The 19,624-nt window shown below is 34.4% G+C and overlaps 1 protein-coding gene across 1 annotated transcript; it reads left to right on the top strand.

The window, feature by feature from the left end:
* The first annotated feature begins 11,363 nt into the window (after positions 1–11,363).
* On the top strand, positions 11,364–12,322 carry LOC126583177 (protein TIFY 6b-like). Its single transcript, XM_050247489.1, has 2 exons — positions 11,364–11,953; positions 12,056–12,322. The coding sequence occupies exons 1-2, from the start codon at positions 11,463–11,465 to the stop codon at positions 12,177–12,179; spliced, it is 615 nt and encodes a 204-aa protein (XP_050103446.1). The 5' UTR covers positions 11,364–11,462; the 3' UTR covers positions 12,180–12,322.
* Positions 12,323–19,624: the final 7,302 nt, after the last annotated feature.

Genomic DNA, 19,624 nt, shown 5'->3' with positions numbered 1-19,624 from the left:
TTTTCTTTTTTTATAAAAAAAATTAATGCAAAAAGGAGTAAGTAAGGTCCCTATTAGTCATTTTACAAATGGATAAATTTGTAATTAAAAAATTCATAAAAAGGTGGGTGGGGAAATAAGACACCGGGGTGGGAATATCACCACTCTAATTAACTATAGGTCAATTACACAGGCCCATGATTTTCAGACCTTTATAATTAGAAAAGAAATATATATTTTTTAATCAAAAAAGAATAAAAAACCTTAACTCCACAACTTGAAGCTCATGATGTATGCTACATACATTGCAGCTTTTATTCTGCAATTTCACAAATTCAAACTATGCGGTGCGGTTTTAATTTTATAATAGTCAAATTAATTTTATTTTGAATACTACTGTTATATCATAAAAAAATTAGAAAACTGGTAATTCTTTTACAATTTTTTTTTTAATGGGAGGTGGCACTGAGGGCTACGAAAAATAACTAGTTGAGATAGAAAATTGACAATTGTGAAAATCAAATCGAACGACTAATACACTCATATTATTGAGTGCTACATAATATTATATTATATTTGGATGAAAAAATTTAAGATTACTAAGGAATTTTAAAATGACGGGATTTTATTTTCTAGAATTTGTGAATTTTCTTGTTTGGTTAACCTAAAAAAACAATGGAATTGAATACGAAATTTGTTATTTTTAAAGTCTCAATTTATAAATTGAGAAATAACGTCTATTTACATAGAATTTAAACTTAAGAATTTGAGGTCCCAAATTCCATTTTTTTTCCACACAAAAATTCTAAATTTTTTATGAATTCAAACAAACAAAATTGATGCATGTAAATTTATAAATTCTAACTTTTATTTAAATTTCAAGTTTAATTTTTTCGTCCAAACATAACGTTAAAGTTGTACTCGTTTTTCCAAACACAAACTAAGAAGAGACCACATATTATAATACCAGAATGAAATACCAAGCGTTCAAACCCGAAAGTTGAAAAAACGAGTATGGTGATTTGTCCCTGTCACTTGGCGTTTTCTGATTTTCTACGATGTTGATTCAAAAGACTTTGAATGTTTCATGCCAAACTTGTAGATTGTAGTGCATTAGACAGACACAAGGAAATTTCGTGCAAGTTACCACTAACCAACCAACCATATGATATGATATGCATGCCTGCTGGCTTCGCTAATACGACACTAAATATTAAATAATTAAATCGATGATATACAAAATCAAACGACTAACATCTACCATGTGATGTGCCCTAAAAATTAAGAGGTATTCATCAATTTACCATTGAACTTGTAAGGATTGGCTAATTCCTTCCTCTCAATTTTAATTTTGGCCAATTTCCTCCCTTAACTCTCATCATTAGTCAATTTGCACCCTAGTGTTAATTTTTTTTTTAATTTTCCATCTATTTTTCCTTTGTAGGTATTCGCATGAGCCTTTAAAGGGCAAAAAAATTATTTTCCCTACACCTTCTATCTTCTTCCTTTTCTTTAAACTTTCTCTTGCTCTTCCTTTTCTCCAAGTCGAGCCTGCGACTACCGCCAACGCCTCCCTCCTCCACTGTTTGCAACCCAGTCCATTTGATATGCTGCTTTTGCAGTTTGCAGCTGCCCACACCTCGTCGCCTCCTCCCTTGGCTTCTTCTATCTTTGTTAAGGTGTAGGGAAACCTACTTAACGGAAAATGACAGAAGGGTGCAAATTGATTTTTTTTTTGCCATTCAAAGACAGTCATGCAGATACCTACTTAACGGAAGAATAGATGAAAAATTAAAAAGATTAACAGTAGGGTGTAAATTGACTAATTATGAGAGTTTAGCGGAGAAATTGGCCAAAATTAAAGTTGAGGGAAAAATTTGCCAATGATCACAAGTTCAGAGAGTAAATTGATGAATACTTCAAAAATTAAAAGAATTTCCAATTTTCTTACTTTATTCGGCAATATTTAATTATTTATTGTGATGGGTTATGGGTGATGGGTGACCTGACGTTCCATCAAAGAGTAAAGAATGATATGAAGGGTACCACGTTTTCTCCATGCTTGCTACTTAGTCAATTCTCTCTCTCTGGATTTGGCTTGGTCAACAGAAAGTAATATGTACAAATGTTTAAGCGGAGAAATTTCTGTGCGTTTTTCATCCCCATAACAACCGGTTGACTCCCTAATCATTTGCTTTAATGTGTTTCATGAGACTGTTATCTAAAAAATACTCTCTCTCACGGTATAAATACACCCTTTATTGGCGTTTCAAACTAAAATTCATTATATTTATTATGAGTAACTTTTACTTTATTACTGTCAAGTTTTGTCAAAATCGCACTGTACTATACTTGTTTTTTGTCTTATTTTCATATCTAAAGTTTGATTTTTCTGTCACTTTGATACTCTCGTTAGCCTAGCTGTTAACTATTTTGTTAATTGATGACGTCACAGGATCTGGCTCCACTTTACTACTCACACACATTGCGAAATTCATACTTTGCTACCCTTAGTTTTTTTCGTCTCACTTTCATATTTACAGTTACGTTTTACTCCCAGATTCATACTTCTATTTATTTTATTAAATAATTGATTTCTAATACATATTTATTTTTTTCACTACACGTGTCAAATTAAGTTGGGCAAAAACTATGACACATCATCAATTTAGGTATGAAGGGTGAGGTGAAAAAAGTAAATGTAATAAAGTTCGATTATGACGAAACTTGAGAATAGTATAATGTGAATTACTTTTTTTTTTTTTAAAGATTTGTGAGCTTATGTGGCATGAATTAGTGGATAAAGATCTTGTCACGTCATCAAGTAACAGAAAAATTAACAATTAGGCTAACAGAAGTATCAAAGTGGCAAAAAAAAAATCAAATTTTAGGTATGAAAGTGAGACAAAAAAAGTAAGTGCAGTAAAGTACAATTTTTGCAAAACTTGGCGCTGATGAATCGCACGATGATGGTTAGGGTGAGGCCGAAATGCCTCTGTGAGTCTTTTTAGCCCCTGGAATGATGACTGCAATGACGAAGCCATCAGCTGATCCCCTTTTTGAAAAAAAAAAAAAAAGTAGTAAAGTGGGAATTACTCATTTATCATTTATTCTCTTTCTACTCTTTTCCAAATGGATATGAGCGGAATTTGTTTTTTTCTCATCATAACGCTTGCTAATGTTGTACTTTTTATGTGTTATAATGTAAGTGAACGGCAAAATTACTGCGCCCTGTTTTAAGATGGAGTAACAAGACGTGCCAATATTACAAGGAAGAATCTATGTGACATTTTCAATATTATATGGTCTTTCGTTTTTGCCGGAATTGCCAATGTCAATTAATATGCTTGAATATACAAATAAGGCGATTTAATTGAAAGAGTGGTTGGGTGAGCAACAAACCGCGTGGAAGATTTGAGAAATATTTTTATAATAATGCATGAAGTAATAAGGTGAGTTAATTTAAAGATGATGCTTCTAACCGGTCAAATGGTGTGATTAGAAAATTGAAATAGGCTTTTAATTAAATGATCAAGTCCAATCATACGGGAAACTTCCAGGAACCTTCAAGGATAATCAACCGGATTGACCCGATGGAGTAAAATGTATAAGGAAATGGATCATTTTTGGATCCCTTCCAACAAATCATTCTCATCAATTAATCTAAGCTCTTGAAAATTAATTTAACGGTTATAAACAGGGATCTACTTTAAAAATTATAATAACTTTAATCGTTAGATTAAATTTCAAAAGTTCAGATTGTTTGATGGAGATGATTTGGTGGAAGAGATTCAGAAATGATCCCTTTCCAATGTATAAAATCCTTTTGAAAAAATGATAAAAGACAAAATAAATATGTAAACACATAGAGCATCTCTAAAGAAAAGGGACACTTTAGATGTGATCCCTAACTATCAATTTTCTTTGACTGAAATCTTCGTGGTTTTTAGTTTTTTATCGAAATCCTTGATATTAATGTAATAATGTATTTCTATAAAGGTTATTATATTTTTAAATTAAAAATAAAATTTGTAGTTATTTATATTAATGAGATTTTAAATAAAATTCATAATTTATCGAAATAAAAACATTAAATATGAATTATACTCTCCAATATATTACATACACACACACACACACACACACACACACGGATACGTCCATCAAAACTAACCAAAAAATTATTATACCAAAACATTAGTACATTTTTCAAAAACTTAGAAAAGAAAAAGAAAAAGATATTAGGCTTAATAACATTATTAAATTTCTTCTATTAAACTTAACATTGATACATTCTCAAATAAATAGAATGTACCTATATAAGTATAAAAAATGGATTAGAGAAAAGATTGAATGGATTTTATATAAAAAATGGGTACATTTTAATCACATAACAACTCACCCAAACTTACTTGTGCCTCTCATAGGATTATATGGCATATTCACAATCTCATAACAATGCATATTTAAATATAACTCAATTAAGCCAAGGCATGCTATGCATAAATCAACTTTAAAACATTTCTGGAAACAGTGAAGTTTATATATATATATATATATATACACATACACATGAAAACAAGTGCCCACTCATTGATATGTCGAAAGGTCGTAGCTCCCTAACCTCGGTTGTCTGCATTCGTCCCCAGGGTAGGTCTCCCTTATATGCAAAACAACTACTTCCAATTAATTAAAATAGCACATAAACCAAAATCTAGGATAAACTTCTCATAGTTTGCTCAAATGGAAGGTTCGAATATACGAAAATGATTTCTCGAAGTCACGAACCCGCACATGAAAACCATTCGCCGGCCTGAGGCCAGACGAGCCCTCACGCGCTGTCTAACCCATTACCATACGCGTGGCCATGCGCAAGCACGTGCACGACATGTGCCGACGGAACCCTAACGGACGTTAGGAATATTCCGTCAAAATAGACGAAATATTCTGTTAAATAGTAATGGCGTTACCTGACGCCGTGAGAATATTCACCTTCTTCTTCGGTGAGCTTCACCGTTCGCCGTCGCTGGCGCCGCCTTCTGGTTTGCCGGTTTTTGGAAAATATTGCCGGATTCTGTGTAAATTTTCAAACCTTTATATCTTTGTCATTTCTCAACCAAAATCCATGAAATTTTGTACGGATTTGAAACTCTTGAGGATAAGAACAAGTTTGTACCTCTTGAGAGTCCAAAATCAAACGGAAAATGGCCTGAAAATCCCTCGGAAGATTCGGCCAAAACTGAAACTTCTCGAACTCGCTTGATCCGACGTCAACTCCACTCCAAACTTAGTCCAGGGTCCCTATGGAGTTGAATATAAGCTTCGCCATGTCCTAAAACCTTGCAACCTCGTCGGAATTGCGCTGGAGTAAAGTGCACCGAATTGAAGCTTCCGAGTTAGCGAGTCAAAACTCGTCTGTTTGACAATCAGGTGGTACAACTGGGTTCGTGAGGTCAAAATGAACACTTTGGTGGTCTTTGCAGGTTCAATTGGTGATGGTGGCTTGGGTGTGAGTAGGAAGAAAAATAATATACGAGAATGAGAGATAGTTCTTGATTGGGCAGAAGAAAATGAGAGATATAATCTAATTTGGTTAGAGAAAATAGGAAATAAAATAATTGGTGGATAAGGATAGGCACGGGTCAACGTTTCAACAAGAAAAGTGATAAAGTTTCATAAAAACGTAATCTAACTTACTCTATCAGTGTCTCCAATACCGATTAATTAATACCCCCGTGAAAATAATTATACCTGTTTGCGCACTTTAATTATTCATAACTTTTCGTTACGACTCCAATTCAGGTCTAACTTGCACTGACGCACTCGTGATGTCGAGGCCAATTTAACTACGATAGTGAGAAAATAATTTAAAACTGCATATGTAATCCACGACACTTAGCCAACCAGGGCATTAACATCATTTTACACACTCGGGGATAAAATTACATAGAAAATAGGGACGGATCATCACATAGAGTATTAGATTTTTACCTATCTCCTGCCATAAATTATTGTATTAATTTTGAACCCTCCTTCTCCTTAATAATAATATATATATATTTTAAAACGTAAACACGTCCTGTTTTATCGTATTTATGTTTATCTGCAGTTAAATTGTATGAAATTAATTTAAACCTATATAAAACATGTTAAACTTATCATGACTCAATGTATAAACTCAAACCATAGGTAACTTTTATGGTTTCATTTCGCATTTATCCTTTTCACTCAGTTGAATTATTTGTTTTCTCATTAAATAAAAGTTAGTTGGAGTAATGATCTGTGGATGTATCGGTCCCTGTACTAAACATCATCGAGTATTAATTCCTAAACTTATTACAATGTATGGTAATAATTCTTATAACTAATTTGTTAGAATTTTCTTATATTTTTGTCCATTTTAATTATTTTATTTTGAAAGAAATTTGTGATGGTGTGACTAAAAATAACCATTACTCCACATTGTGAAAAGTTCATGAGCCAATACTAGTGAGTTTTGTCACAGCCCGTCCCGAATACTTAATTTTCGACAATGTGAAATGACAGTTTTATCCTTGGATGGGGAAATTGTAGTGTGTATATATGTGTGACATATTGAGACTTAGATGTTATTTCCTTGGTTGGTTGGTGACCTACGTGGAACTCACACACGCACAAACCTCATTATCTCTCTTCTCTCCCGTGCTTTCTCATCTCACAGACTCTCTCTTTCCTCTCCTGTACGGACAACCTTCGAACTCTCCATTTCAGGCACGGATCGAAGCTTTAAAGGTAAGATTCTTGCTCATTGTAACCTTCTGAGTTCATTAGTACCTTTGTTGGACGTGAATGCTTCGAAAAACCTTAGAACCCGTAACCCATAAATTTAGCACTGTTCATGTGGACGTAAATATGTTGGTTTCAGGGAATTTCAAGCTTATAAGGAGCTTAAGGAGGTCCTTACAAAGCTCGGAGTACTTCGTTTAAAGGAATTGGACGTCGGAATCGTGAGAACGAAGAGTTACAAATTTAACCGGAATTATTGAGGCTTTTTCCGGTGAATTTTCGACAAGTTGGAGGTCGGGGCAAGTATAGTTTTGTTTGTCTTGTTGAGATCTTTAAAATGGTACCAATTATGTTGAAAATGGTGCAAAAATGAAGAAGTTAGGACGATTTATGTAAATTTCCAGAAACCGGCGACTCGTCGGAGAAGACAGAGAATATTCCGTCAGTTTTGACGGAATATGCTAACTGTGTTGGCTGACGCTGTTAAGAATCTAACGGTATACGCTGGGATTTGATGGAATATTCCTGACGGTGTTAACTGACGCCTTCAGCGTGCCTGGAAGGTGCCCGCGCGTGGGCGGCACGTCTGGCCGTGACTTGGCCTACATGTGGCAGCTCGTGGGTGGTCCAAAAATTATTCTAAAAATTTGGGGATGATCTTGAGGTTGTGTAGGTCACTGTGGTATATTCAAATACCAAAATTGAGCATTGTATGAGAAGTTATTAGCTAGTTTTGCCTATGTGCTTTAAATAACGTTTATATAGTTAATTCGCATATAGGTGAGACTTACCCTAAGGACGAGCGTGTTCAAGGGCGACTCGGGGGCTACGACCCTTTGACATACCAGTGAGTGGGCTTTTGATTTTCAATATATATTATATACTTAATATTTTCCCATAAATATGTGTTTAAATGAAAGTATGCCATAAATGCCATGCATATAAGTTTATAATTCGTACATGAATTGGTATATGATGCATTATATATAATTGTGGTGTTGTGGATGCTCAGGTAAGCTTAGGTAAGTTATGTTTGGTTATGTGAATCATCGATGATGCGATATGTGATTGAATAATGTTGAACTCATAAAACTGCACTTAGGGTGATTGTGATTTAGCCAGAGTTATGGCACATGCCTGTTTATTATGTCACTTCCCGCACCATATGCTCATATTGGATCCAATTTAGGTGCACAGTTTTGTCGCATAGACCATTTTAGGTGGTTCCGACTCGTAGGTGACTAGCGATTTATCGCCCAGCTATTATGTGAGAGTAGTGTTGAGCATGATTATATTACACCCATTATTGTCGTATAGACCTTTTCATTTGGTTCTGACTCTTGTGCAGTATGTTGCCAAATAGGTCATTGTAGTGACTCCAGCTATATAGATGTTGAGCTATGAATTCAGCCGTACAGACTACCACAGGGGTTCCGGCTAACATGTTATATTTCTATGAAATTATTCTAACCTGAATTGCTTACTCTGTTATATCTTAGCATGACATACATATGAAGATGATTATGTGAAGCATGATTTGAAGTGATATGATTACTTATATATTTGTGTATATGCGTATATCTTGATTCTAGGAAAAACTATACATGTTTTACAGCGAGGGGTTAGATATGTTGATAATTGAAATGGTTTTGTAAAACATTTGTTTTTACCCACTCACGTTTTCTGTTTTGCGCCCCTCCAGGTTTTAGGTAAGCTTGCTGTTGGTGGCTTTGAGGACTTCGGCGGTTCTGACATATCTAAATAATTGTAGGACATCTTATGGTACTGTATAATTAGTACTTGTCCTACTGGACTGCACCTAGACTTTATATGCTCTGATTAGGAGTGTTTACTTTTGTATCTTACTCCTAACACCTCATGTTTAGTAGTGTACTCTAGTAGTTCGGTTTTTAATTATTCATATATTTCTTATTATTATTGCTTCCGCATTGTGCACATGGCTACGTCACTTTCACGTGACGGCCAGCATGCCTTGATCTCGGTCGGGATAAGTCAAGTTTTAAATTTTAAAACCATAGTTCCAATTAAACTAAAACCCAAAGAATAATACTTTAATTTTCTTGAAATTGTATTATGTGCACAACATATCCAAACATGTTACCTAAAACGATACAAACTTAAAAGCAATGAAATATTAGGATGAGTGACTTTTCAAGAGATAATAAAAATATATATCGAAGCATATTATGCACACTATCCTCAAGTTTTGTATGTTTCTCTTAATCAATGAATATCGTATCGTTTCAAAAAATAATATATATATATATATATTTGTATTGTGTGTTGAAACCAAGTTAAGATACTAATTCAACTCATTAAAAATCATGTTATTATTGCGTTCTAGACCGAAAATTATAAGGCTTGATTAGTATGCTTAATTTTTTCATAAAATCGTGTCGTGTATGATTTTACCATGTGTAATACTGAAGCTTAACTCGATTTAATTAATATGTTCCACCAATAGACTTTTCTCATGTCGCATGGCATGCATATATAAGTTTGTTTAAATGGTGAGTTGGACAAAGTCTAAGACAAAAACAAGTTCCTAATCACTTTGGCTAACATGAAATAAAGGTTTTCCAACAAATAAAACGTTGTCATTTTACGTACAAAAAATGCAAACCCATATATCCACAAAATAAGGTCGATATATAAACTAGTTTTACGTGTTTGACAAATAAAAAAAATTCCAATTCAAAACATGCAAAAAATAAACTTTAATTAAATGCAAGTAGCAATTTCCATCTCATTTTAATCACAATTTCATATTGTCCACGTGAATGCAGGCCTCGCCACACTCACTCACGAACCACTACCAACTTTGGAAAAATTTTCAATGTACCAGAACACAATCTGTTATACTAAGTATCATAATATAAGTTGTTTGAATTTTTTTTTAAATATACAACTACCTGTATTATCTAAACTACATAATAATAAAATCTGATTGTCAACCAAAACCATGTAAAATTACTTTTATCCTTCTAATTATAACTTATAAGTGAACATAAATAGCCACTTAGTACTATGATCCAGTGGTATTCTTTTTTACTTGTAAGTGAGATATCTTATATTCAATTTTTGCCAAATACAAATTTGACAGTAATATAATTTCACACAAATCAAATTTTACTTTTTTTAAAATCTCAAACTACAGGTGATTTTACGATATTTTTAATATTATAAATAAATAAATAAATAACCACGTCTCACCGCACTTACATCCTCTCTCACTTTCTTCCTCTTTCTATTTTGAAAAAAAAAAATAAAATAAATAAATCTTTCCACGTTGAGATATACTTAGCGACACATAATTATATCGAGCTGTGTTTTTAGGACACGTTAAAATCTTTCCAATTTTAGGCGTGGACCATCCGCCGAATATAGTCGTATTGGACACGCGGCAAACGCGATGGCCACTGGTATGAAAGAAACGAAATTGCCCAACCGGAATTGAATGGAAACTTTTGTATCACGTGCTGGGGGCGAAGTGCGAACCCAATTCTCGAATCTCGAGGACACGATGTAAGGAAACAAGAGGAACACCGCGTGTTTGCCATTTTCAAGCGTGGGTCCCGCGAACAAGTCGGTCGTTGAACCCAACTCTACGTCTCCACCGAACCTTGTCCAAGCCTAACTTTTGTGAGCTGTCAAATGACCAATGTACCCCACATATTCCTCCAGCTACAGAATACTGCCATTCTTTATACTATACGTGCTAAAGTTTAAACGGCACTGGGCCATTATATTGTAATTTAGTAACTTGGCTCTGGTTTTGTAGTAAAATACCGGACTTTTCATTGTCAAAATTTTATTTTTTTATAAATGATATATTTACCTTTAATAAATATGTATGTAATAATGTGATTCAAATTTATCTTTGATGAGACTTGAATGTAAGAACTCTTAATTATAAGTGAAAATAAATAATACTATACTGTAGTACTAAGAGAAATACATCTCACTTACAAGTAAAAAATTGATTTTAACTGTACTAAAAATATTAAAATTCTTTTAGTTAACTAAATGTAATTTTATTCGGTTGGAAGCATTCTAAATAGAGAACAGTTATTAACACTACAACAATCTTATTCTACACTCTTCAAAAGTGTAATTTTCTTTTTAATTATAAAAAATTTAGAATGCAAAATAAATTTTTTGAAATGTCAATAACAATTTCTTTCTAAATATACCTGAAATTGATATAGCCCTCCACTCCTCGGGAAATTTGACAATGTAAAAATTAGTATTGAACTAAAATTCGAATTTTAAATTTCTCATTTACAACCACATAAGAATAATATCAGAGCGTATCACGGATGGCTCTTCAAGAGTCTGCTTCAAGTTGTTTTTATTATGAAATGCAGTTTCAAAGGCTTTTTTCGTAAAAAGACAGGTAGAAGGTCACTCCTATGATCCCATCGCACTTGACTCCACGTGTTTGAATCCTATCTCCTCTTATGCTTTTGCCATACTTTTCCCTCTCAATTTTATAATGCAAAAAAAACGTGCTTGAAAAATCCAATAAAAAAATCAAAACAAAATCCTTACTATATTCCTACACAGGCAGCCTTACTTGACTTCCCCATTTATATTCCCCTCCTCCCCACTCCTCCACTCCCCACCATTCGGCAAACCATCACCGAGATTAAATCAAATTTTCTCTCTCAATTGTTTTCATCACAAAGATATCCGATATGGCAGCTGAGAAGTTGAATTTCGCACAGACATGCAACCTCTTGAGCCAGTTCTTGAAGGAGAAGAGAACCCTTCAAGTCATCCCTCCCACAACCATGAACTTGCTGACGACCATGGAGGCTGCTGCTTCGAACCCAGTTGATCAGACGGCTCAGACTCCGTCGTCAAAACCCAGCATCGATTTGCTTCCGCAGTTCACCAAATACCCAGAAGCGGCTTTGGGAGATCAGCAGCCTGGATCTGCTGCCCAGATGACTATTTTTTATGGTGGGCAGGTGCTGGTTTTCAATGATCTGCAGGCTGAGAAGGCAAAGGAAATCATGGGTTTGGCTACAACTGGAAGCTCCAAGATTTCTGCTGGATTTGTGAAGAAATTGGGTTCTGAGAATCAGTCGAATGTTGTCGCTGAAAATAAATCTCAGGAAATTAAGGTGCCAACCCAGGCCAGAAGAGCTTCACTACACAAGTTCTTGGCCAAGAGAAAAGAAAGGTAAACTACTTGTATATTTTCTGAACCTTTTTTTTAGTAAAAAACGAATCAAAGCGAGGCATAGCTAAATAGTCTCCGAATTGGGTTACTTAAATTTTTCAGGGTGACAGCAGTAGCACCATATCAACTGAACAACCAGAGAGCATCTTCTCCTGCCAAAAGTGACGAGCAAACGAGTTCGAGGGCAGAAGGGCAAAGTTCAAAGCAGCTTGAACTCAGCCTCTAGAGATTAAATCGGCTCACAATTCTAATTCGGTTTAGATTTATTATATTAAATAGGGTTAATTTCTGGCGATTTATGATCCTGACTGTGTGTAATTTGTTGTAAGCCAAAATTATTCTTCCATAAAAAATCTATTTTTTTTGTAATTATTATTTTATCAATGATTTTGGATGCATAATCCATTTCTGAGAAACAAAATAAAGAAATTTGAACAAAAGTTGGACGGTTCTCCAACTGTTTTCAAATGACTTTTTCTTTTTTGGATTGAAATTTTTCCTGATTACTTTTTGGATATAAGCGACGGGAAGAAAGTAAATTTCTGGTGTAAAAGTCAAAGTTGTGGTCAAGGGGGACTGCGGGGACCGCAATGTCTCTGTGAGTATTTTCGATTTTTAAAATTGATAGATAATCGAGGTTTGTCATTGGGTTGGTTTTTTTTTCTTAAATAAAATAAAAATAAATTTATATGTGGACCAACTCTTAAAAATGTCTAATTATAAGTTTGAATTATGATGATGAACATATTTACAAATTTAATGTTTTTTATACAAAAATATATTTACTCTAAAGATATGGGAAATAAATTAATATAAAACTCGTCGACTTACAATTTTTGGGTGCGTCTTACATATTTCCGATGTTTTTTATTTAATTTATCTATTAACAAAATCTTTCTTATCAATCAAAAAATGGTGAACACATCAAATTAATCCTGTCACCAAAAGTAAAGAAAAAAGAGTAAATTTTAACAATAGTTTTTTAACTTTAATCAAATTAGAGCAATGATCCTTCAACTAAAAATCCATTACCATTAGTCTATCAACTCATCAAAATTTGTAGCTATGGTCATTTTTGTCAACTTTGTTAAAATTTTGTCAAAATAAGTTATATTGAAATAATCATTGCTACAATTGGGGTCCTCAACTTATTAAAACTTGTAGCTATGGTATTTTTAGCCAACTTTGTTAAATTTTGTCAAAATAAGTTATGTTGGCAAGACCATTGCTACAATTGAGTTAGAGTTGAGGGACCATTGGTTCAATTGGGTTAAAGTTGAGAGACAATTTCTCCTGTTGGATTAAAGTGGAGGGTTCACTAGTAATGAATTTTTAGTTGAGGGATCATAGTTGCATGTTTTAATGAATTAAGGGATCAATGTTAATTGATTTTTAGTTGAGGGACCATTGCTATAATTGAGTTAAAGTTAAGGGATCATTACTACAATTTACTCAAAAAAAATAACCAAAATAAAAGTTAATTGACAATATAGTATTTTACGAACAAAATAGTTGTACTTTTTTCTTTTAAAGCCTCACAACTTTTTTCTCTTCCACATTTTTTTCAAATAAATAAATTTTTAGTCACGAAATAGTTATTCAGAAACAGCTTCTTGAATAAAATACGTATGAAGATCGTCAAAAAAAAGTTTTAGCAATCAATTTATATATTTTTTTGTAAATTTTATATTAAAATTTTAATAAGTAATACATAACATGTGTACAATTGCTAATTGACAACCAAAATAATATAGCAAAACTCTAAATAGCCGTTTGAATTAGTCAAAGTTGATCAACTATCCATTAATTAGTGTTGAAAGAATTCAAGTACAAAGTTAGAACATCCCAATTTTTTTTTTAAAGAAAAATCCTAAAGAGATCGTAAATTAGAACCACATTTTGTATATCTCATGATGTGGTGATTGATCCAACTATCAATTGTCACATTATGATCTATAAAATATAGTCTAAAAACATGGTTTTTCTAACATTTTTCTTTTCTCAGAGCAAGTCCACCCCTAATGACTTGTAACAGTCTCCAATGAACAGTAATAGGCCAATGCATCTCCATCCCTAAAAAAATGCGTTGGCACCCAGTGAAAAAATGCGCTGGCACAAACGATCTGCACCCCTACAAAATGCACTGCCACCCAGCCCATTTAAAATATTTTTAAATTTTTTCTAAAAGAATAAAAAAATAAAATAGTTTTAATTTCGGATATGATTTTTAACCAATCTCGTAACGCCATGTGTCATTATCTAAACGTACTATTTTGTGAATATATTTTCGCTAAGATTTTCAACCAATCCGGACACGCCACGTGTCACTTCCGTTTTACAATAATTTAGTCAAGATTTCAATAAGATTTTCAACCAATCACGTCATGCCACGTGTCATTATCCGAACGTACTATTTTGTGGATAGATTTCCGATAGGATTTTCGACCAATCCCGACACACCACGTGTCACTTCCAGGTTACAATAATTTAGCCAAGATTTCGATAAGATTTTCAACCAATCACGTAGTGCCACGTGGCATTGTCCAGAACCTCATCCTTTCTTTTTTTTGTCCATATAAACCCTACATCCCTACATCCATCCTCACACCAAGCTCAATCTTTCTTTTTAGCTCAGAATCCTTGTCATCATTTTCAAATCTTGAGTTCTTATTACAATGTCTTCTTCAAGAAGAGTGTATAAACAGTTGCAGCAACAACATAAAATGTTGTTGGCATAACAGGCAGAATTGGCCAATCTCGAGGAAGGTGGAGGTGGAGATGAGGCTTTCTTCATGGAGGAGGATGAGGATGATCACCATAGAACGCAGAAGGCATCACATTCCCACCGTGTCATGGAAGCGGTAGGTTAGATAGCCAAACCAAGAGGTGCTGCAAACCTCGATAGAAAAAGGGAAAAACGAGGTAAAGATCTATTGGAAGATTATTTTATTCCCAATAGCATATTCCCTGATCATATTTTTAGACGTCTCTTTAGAATGCAACGAAATTTGTTCGACAAAATCATGAGTGATATTTGCAACCATGATCCATACTTTGTGCAAAAAGATGATGTTTTTCATGTTCTAGGTCTTATTTCCGAGCAAAAAAATTACGGCATCCTTGCGAATGCTTGCATATGGAGTATCTGTAGATCAAGTGGGTGAGATCGCGAGGATGGGAAAAACTAATGTTCTGGAGTCCCTGATGCGATTTTGCTCTACAATTGAAGCCCTCTACACCAAAGAGTACCTTCGAACACCCACGCCAAGGGACATGAGAAGGCTTCTGAGGAAGGGTGAGATGCGAGGCTTCCCTGGCATGATTGGAAGCATCGACTACATGCACTGGACTTGGAAAAACTGTCCAAGTGCGTGGCAATGAGCATATGGTGATAGAAAATGAGCCAAAAACATCATTTTGGAAGCGGTGGCTTCATTTGATACATGGATTTGGCATGTTTTTTTTGGTGTTCCAGGAGCTCAGAATGACATAAATGTCTTTGCCCAATCCCCAGTGTTCGACGAACTGCTACAAGGAAAATCGCTGAGATGCACATATTGGGTTAATGATACCCAATACGATGGATCATACAACCTTGCAGATGGCATTTACCCAAGGTGGTCAACATTTGTCAAAACAGTGCCACATCCACAGACTGAAAAGGAAAAACACTTCGCAAAATGTCAAGAAGGGTGTAGGAAGGATGTCGAGCGTTGTTTTGGTATCCTGCAAGCTCGTTGGGCGATTGTCAGGGCTGCAGTTAGAATGTTTGATGTCGAGGCTCTTCGATCCATCATGATGACGTGTATTATTCTCCCCAACATGATTGTTGAAGATGCGTATGATTATGATGCAGTTGATGAATATGAGCCAGATCCGATGAACAACTCAAGAACACGTATCTACTGTGCTCATGACCGGACCGAAGATCCAGTGCATAATGAGCCGTTGGAATGCGATGGACGTTACAATGAATTGATCGTTCATCGGTATGCTGATGTGCAAGAGCCATGATAGGAGCATATTTATGCGACTTAGTTGGCTTGTTCTTGTGCATTTATGTCGTGTTTCCTTAGTTATTTTAAGGTTTAAAGTCATTTTCGTGTGTTTTCTGATTTTATGGACAAAGTAGGCAAGAAGATGCATTTTGGAGGCTTTTGGAGCATGTTTCGGGCTTGGAATGGATAGCAAATGCATGGGCCAAGTGGATGGACGAATTTGAGAACTAAAGAGGCCAAGAATATGAAGAATTATGGTCCAAAAGATGAAGAAAACAGCCCAAAAATCTGTCACCCCAACTTGCATTCCTTGCCATGCAAACCACATAGAATTCCCTTTGGATTCCATGCCATGCTTGATCACTCTTGTCCCCTACATAATTTCTAATTTCATGCTTCAATTCATTTAATTATTACACTCAATTGCTTGATACCTCTTGTTCCCTTCACTCATTAGATTTTAGACAACATTTACATCCATTACATGCACCAATTGATGCTCCATCATTCACATTTGGAATCCAATGCCATGTGCAACACATGTTGTTGCACCTTTGACCCATTTGTTGACACATTTCACCTCCCTTTCCATCTCTATGCAATGTACACAATCATTCATGCTCCCTAGCTACAACACCACTCCATTTTACCCTTCACACTTTGCATCATTACTTCATTTTCACCCTTGGACCATTGCACACCACACACACAAATTGCCATGCATTTCATCCTTAACCTAACCTGATTTTCTAAGGTTTTTGGGGCCTATAAATACATGTTTACACCCCTTGGCCAAAGGGACAATCTCCCATATTCATCATTCATCACACAAAATTCGTCCATACAACCTCTAGGTAGCAAAACACCCCAAAAACACCATTCTAGTGCTTAGAAAACATAACAGTCACTCCACCTTCTTCCACCCTCTTTGCCTAGTTCTCCACCACCCTCAAACCCTCAAACACTCCTCCACACTTACCCTAAACCTTTCCATACCATTCCCCATCCATTCTACATCATAAAACTACCCAAAAATCCGTCCACAAAGCAATCTGCCGCAAGCAAGCAAAGGAGAATTCTTGGATGCACTTGCTACCAAGTTGGAGCATTTTTAGGTGTTTTCTTTCTTTGGATTTTAATGTCTAATTCATGTAATCCTTGTTTTGCTTTAAGTATGATTGGCTAATTTCATTTTGGCTAAGGGTGTATTCAAAACCATGATTTTATATGTGAAATGAGTTGATCAATTCCAGTTATCGTTACATAAGTTGTGAATATAATTTGCTTAACCGTTTGATTTAGAACTTATTCTTGTACGTTAATTGAGAGTGCACGCTTAATTGGCATGCTTGAATTTGGTGCTAGAATATAAGTTTGTTTCACCTAATTGTTATGAAATTATATTCACAAGTAGTGAAGGTCGCTAGTCACGATCATGTTAAGTAGATTCTTGGCAAGAGTATCATGCTTTTCATAGTTACAATTGCCTTGTTGATGCTTATGATTTCCAAGGAACGTAATGCTTCTAACTTGTGTCTTTATCATGCTGTTCATATAGAGAACTTGTTAGAAAGAATTTGGTTGCGATGCATATTCATCCAATTTAATGATTCTAGGGAAATCTGAAGGTTAATTTAAGCGGACCTAATTAACTTGGAGTGTCGAGGTTCATAACTTATTAAATTGATAACTGGAATTTGATTTACATTGCATATATTTCATGTGTGGAGAAGAACCCCTTAGCTATTCCATCATCTATTGATTCATCACAATCTTGTTTTACAATTTGTTTCCTTACAATCTGCCCATTAAATTTATTTTCGTTCAAACTCAATTCCCCCACATTTTGTTGAGTCTTAGTCATTCAAATCTTGTTATTTTGTGTTTTTAAGCATTTGGAGTTATAAACACTTGAGATTTCGTCCAAAACAAGTTCTAGTTTCTTTTTGAGTCAAATTGATTGTCTTTGGTAATTTTGAATGCTTTATTTCCGTTTTGAGTCATAGTAGTTTTGTTAGAATCTTTAAGTTTAGTTTTTGTGTTTTTGAATCAATTTATATTAGATTAGCACCCCTAGTTAATCCCCGGTTAGAACGATCCATACTTACATCATTACTACAATTGTCACAAATAGGGTTTAATTTGTGTGTTTAGTTATTTTACGCATCAAGCCATACTGGCACGTAACCCGCCAGAATGACTTGATTGAGCACTAGTGGGGATTGCATGAAGGCGAAGATAATTAAAATGAGGCTTGTGGTTGAAGAATAAATTGTATTTTTTTTAAGTTTATGTAATTCTATGTAGTGTGTTTTATTTTTAAGTTTATTTGGTGAGTTTATGTAATTCTATGTAGTGTGTTTTGTTTTTAAGTTTATTTGGTGAGTTTATGTAATCTTATTTGGTGAGTTTATGTAATTCTATGTTTTGTTTTTAAGTTTATTTGGTGAGTTTATGTAATCTTATTTGGTGAGTTTATGTAATAAGAAATGACATAAAAATTACATGAGAAATTACATAAGAAATTAAATAAAGTTCAAAACAAAAAAAGAAATAACATAAAAATTACATAAGAAATTAAATAAAGTTCAAAACAAAAAAAGAAAGAAAAAACATAAAAATTACATAAGAAATTAAATTAAATTCTAAAAAAATAAGAAATTACATAAAAATTATACAAAGTCTCTTGAGTTAGGATATGTGGTGCTAGGATCTTGGTTGCCATGACTTGTGTAGCTAGAACCCCCTTGACTTGTTTCCGCATCTCTTGCACGCCTCCTTCATATGACATCTCTTTTTCCCGATGCACAAAAATATTTAGAATTCGGAGACAGTCGTACTAGAGACTTGCTCATAGTGTCACGATCTGCTTGAGCTATCCTTTCTTCTCTAAGCATTTCATTTTCTCGATGAAGTACTACTCTAACTAGCTCATTCTCTCGATTAACTACTTCTCTTTGTCTCTAAGCCGCCGCATCACGGGTCTCAGTAGCTGCTATTATTGCTGCCAAAGCAGCAACTTTTTCCTCATCTCTAGCCTTTTCCCGTGCCATGTTCAGTTCACCTTGGCGAGTAAGTTCCTCCATATATTTAGTGTAGTCATTTTTGGAAGAACTACCTTTTTTTTTATGCCTTTTTACCTTGAGGTCTGAGGGACTGACGAGTCGGTTGGGTCTCGGGCACTTGTTCAGACGTCCCTTCCGTGTCTTGAAATGTGTTGGCTTCTTGTTCGGCCATGTCTGGTTCTGGAGAACTATGTAGACCCATACCGTGCATGACAACTTTTGGACCGGTTGCCACAATTTTGTATTTAGGGCAATCTTTGACAATTTGCCAACATTCCCATCTGGTGAATGATTTGTTCTGGTTATTTGAATTGTAGAATGCATGAGCTTGTAGTGTCTATAAAAATGTGGGATAAGATAGTGTTAAAAAATGTGGGTGTAACACAAATGAATAAATTCAAAATATTGATACGGGTGGAATGCATATAAATTACATAAAAATGACATAAGAAATTAAATAAAAATTACATAAGAAATTAAATAAATTAAAATTTTGATTCAGGTGGAATGCATATAAAAATTACATAAGAAATAACATAAAAATTACATACGAAATTAACTAAATCAAAATATTGATGTGGGTGGAATGCGTATAAATAAATAAAAAT

Source organism: Malus sylvestris, chromosome 9, assembly GCF_916048215.2.
Source record: "Malus sylvestris chromosome 9, drMalSylv7.2, whole genome shotgun sequence".
Taxonomy (NCBI): domain Eukaryota; kingdom Viridiplantae; phylum Streptophyta; class Magnoliopsida; order Rosales; family Rosaceae; genus Malus; species Malus sylvestris.
The sequence above is the reverse complement of the archived record's forward strand: the minus strand, read 5'-3'. Positions and strand labels throughout refer to the sequence as shown.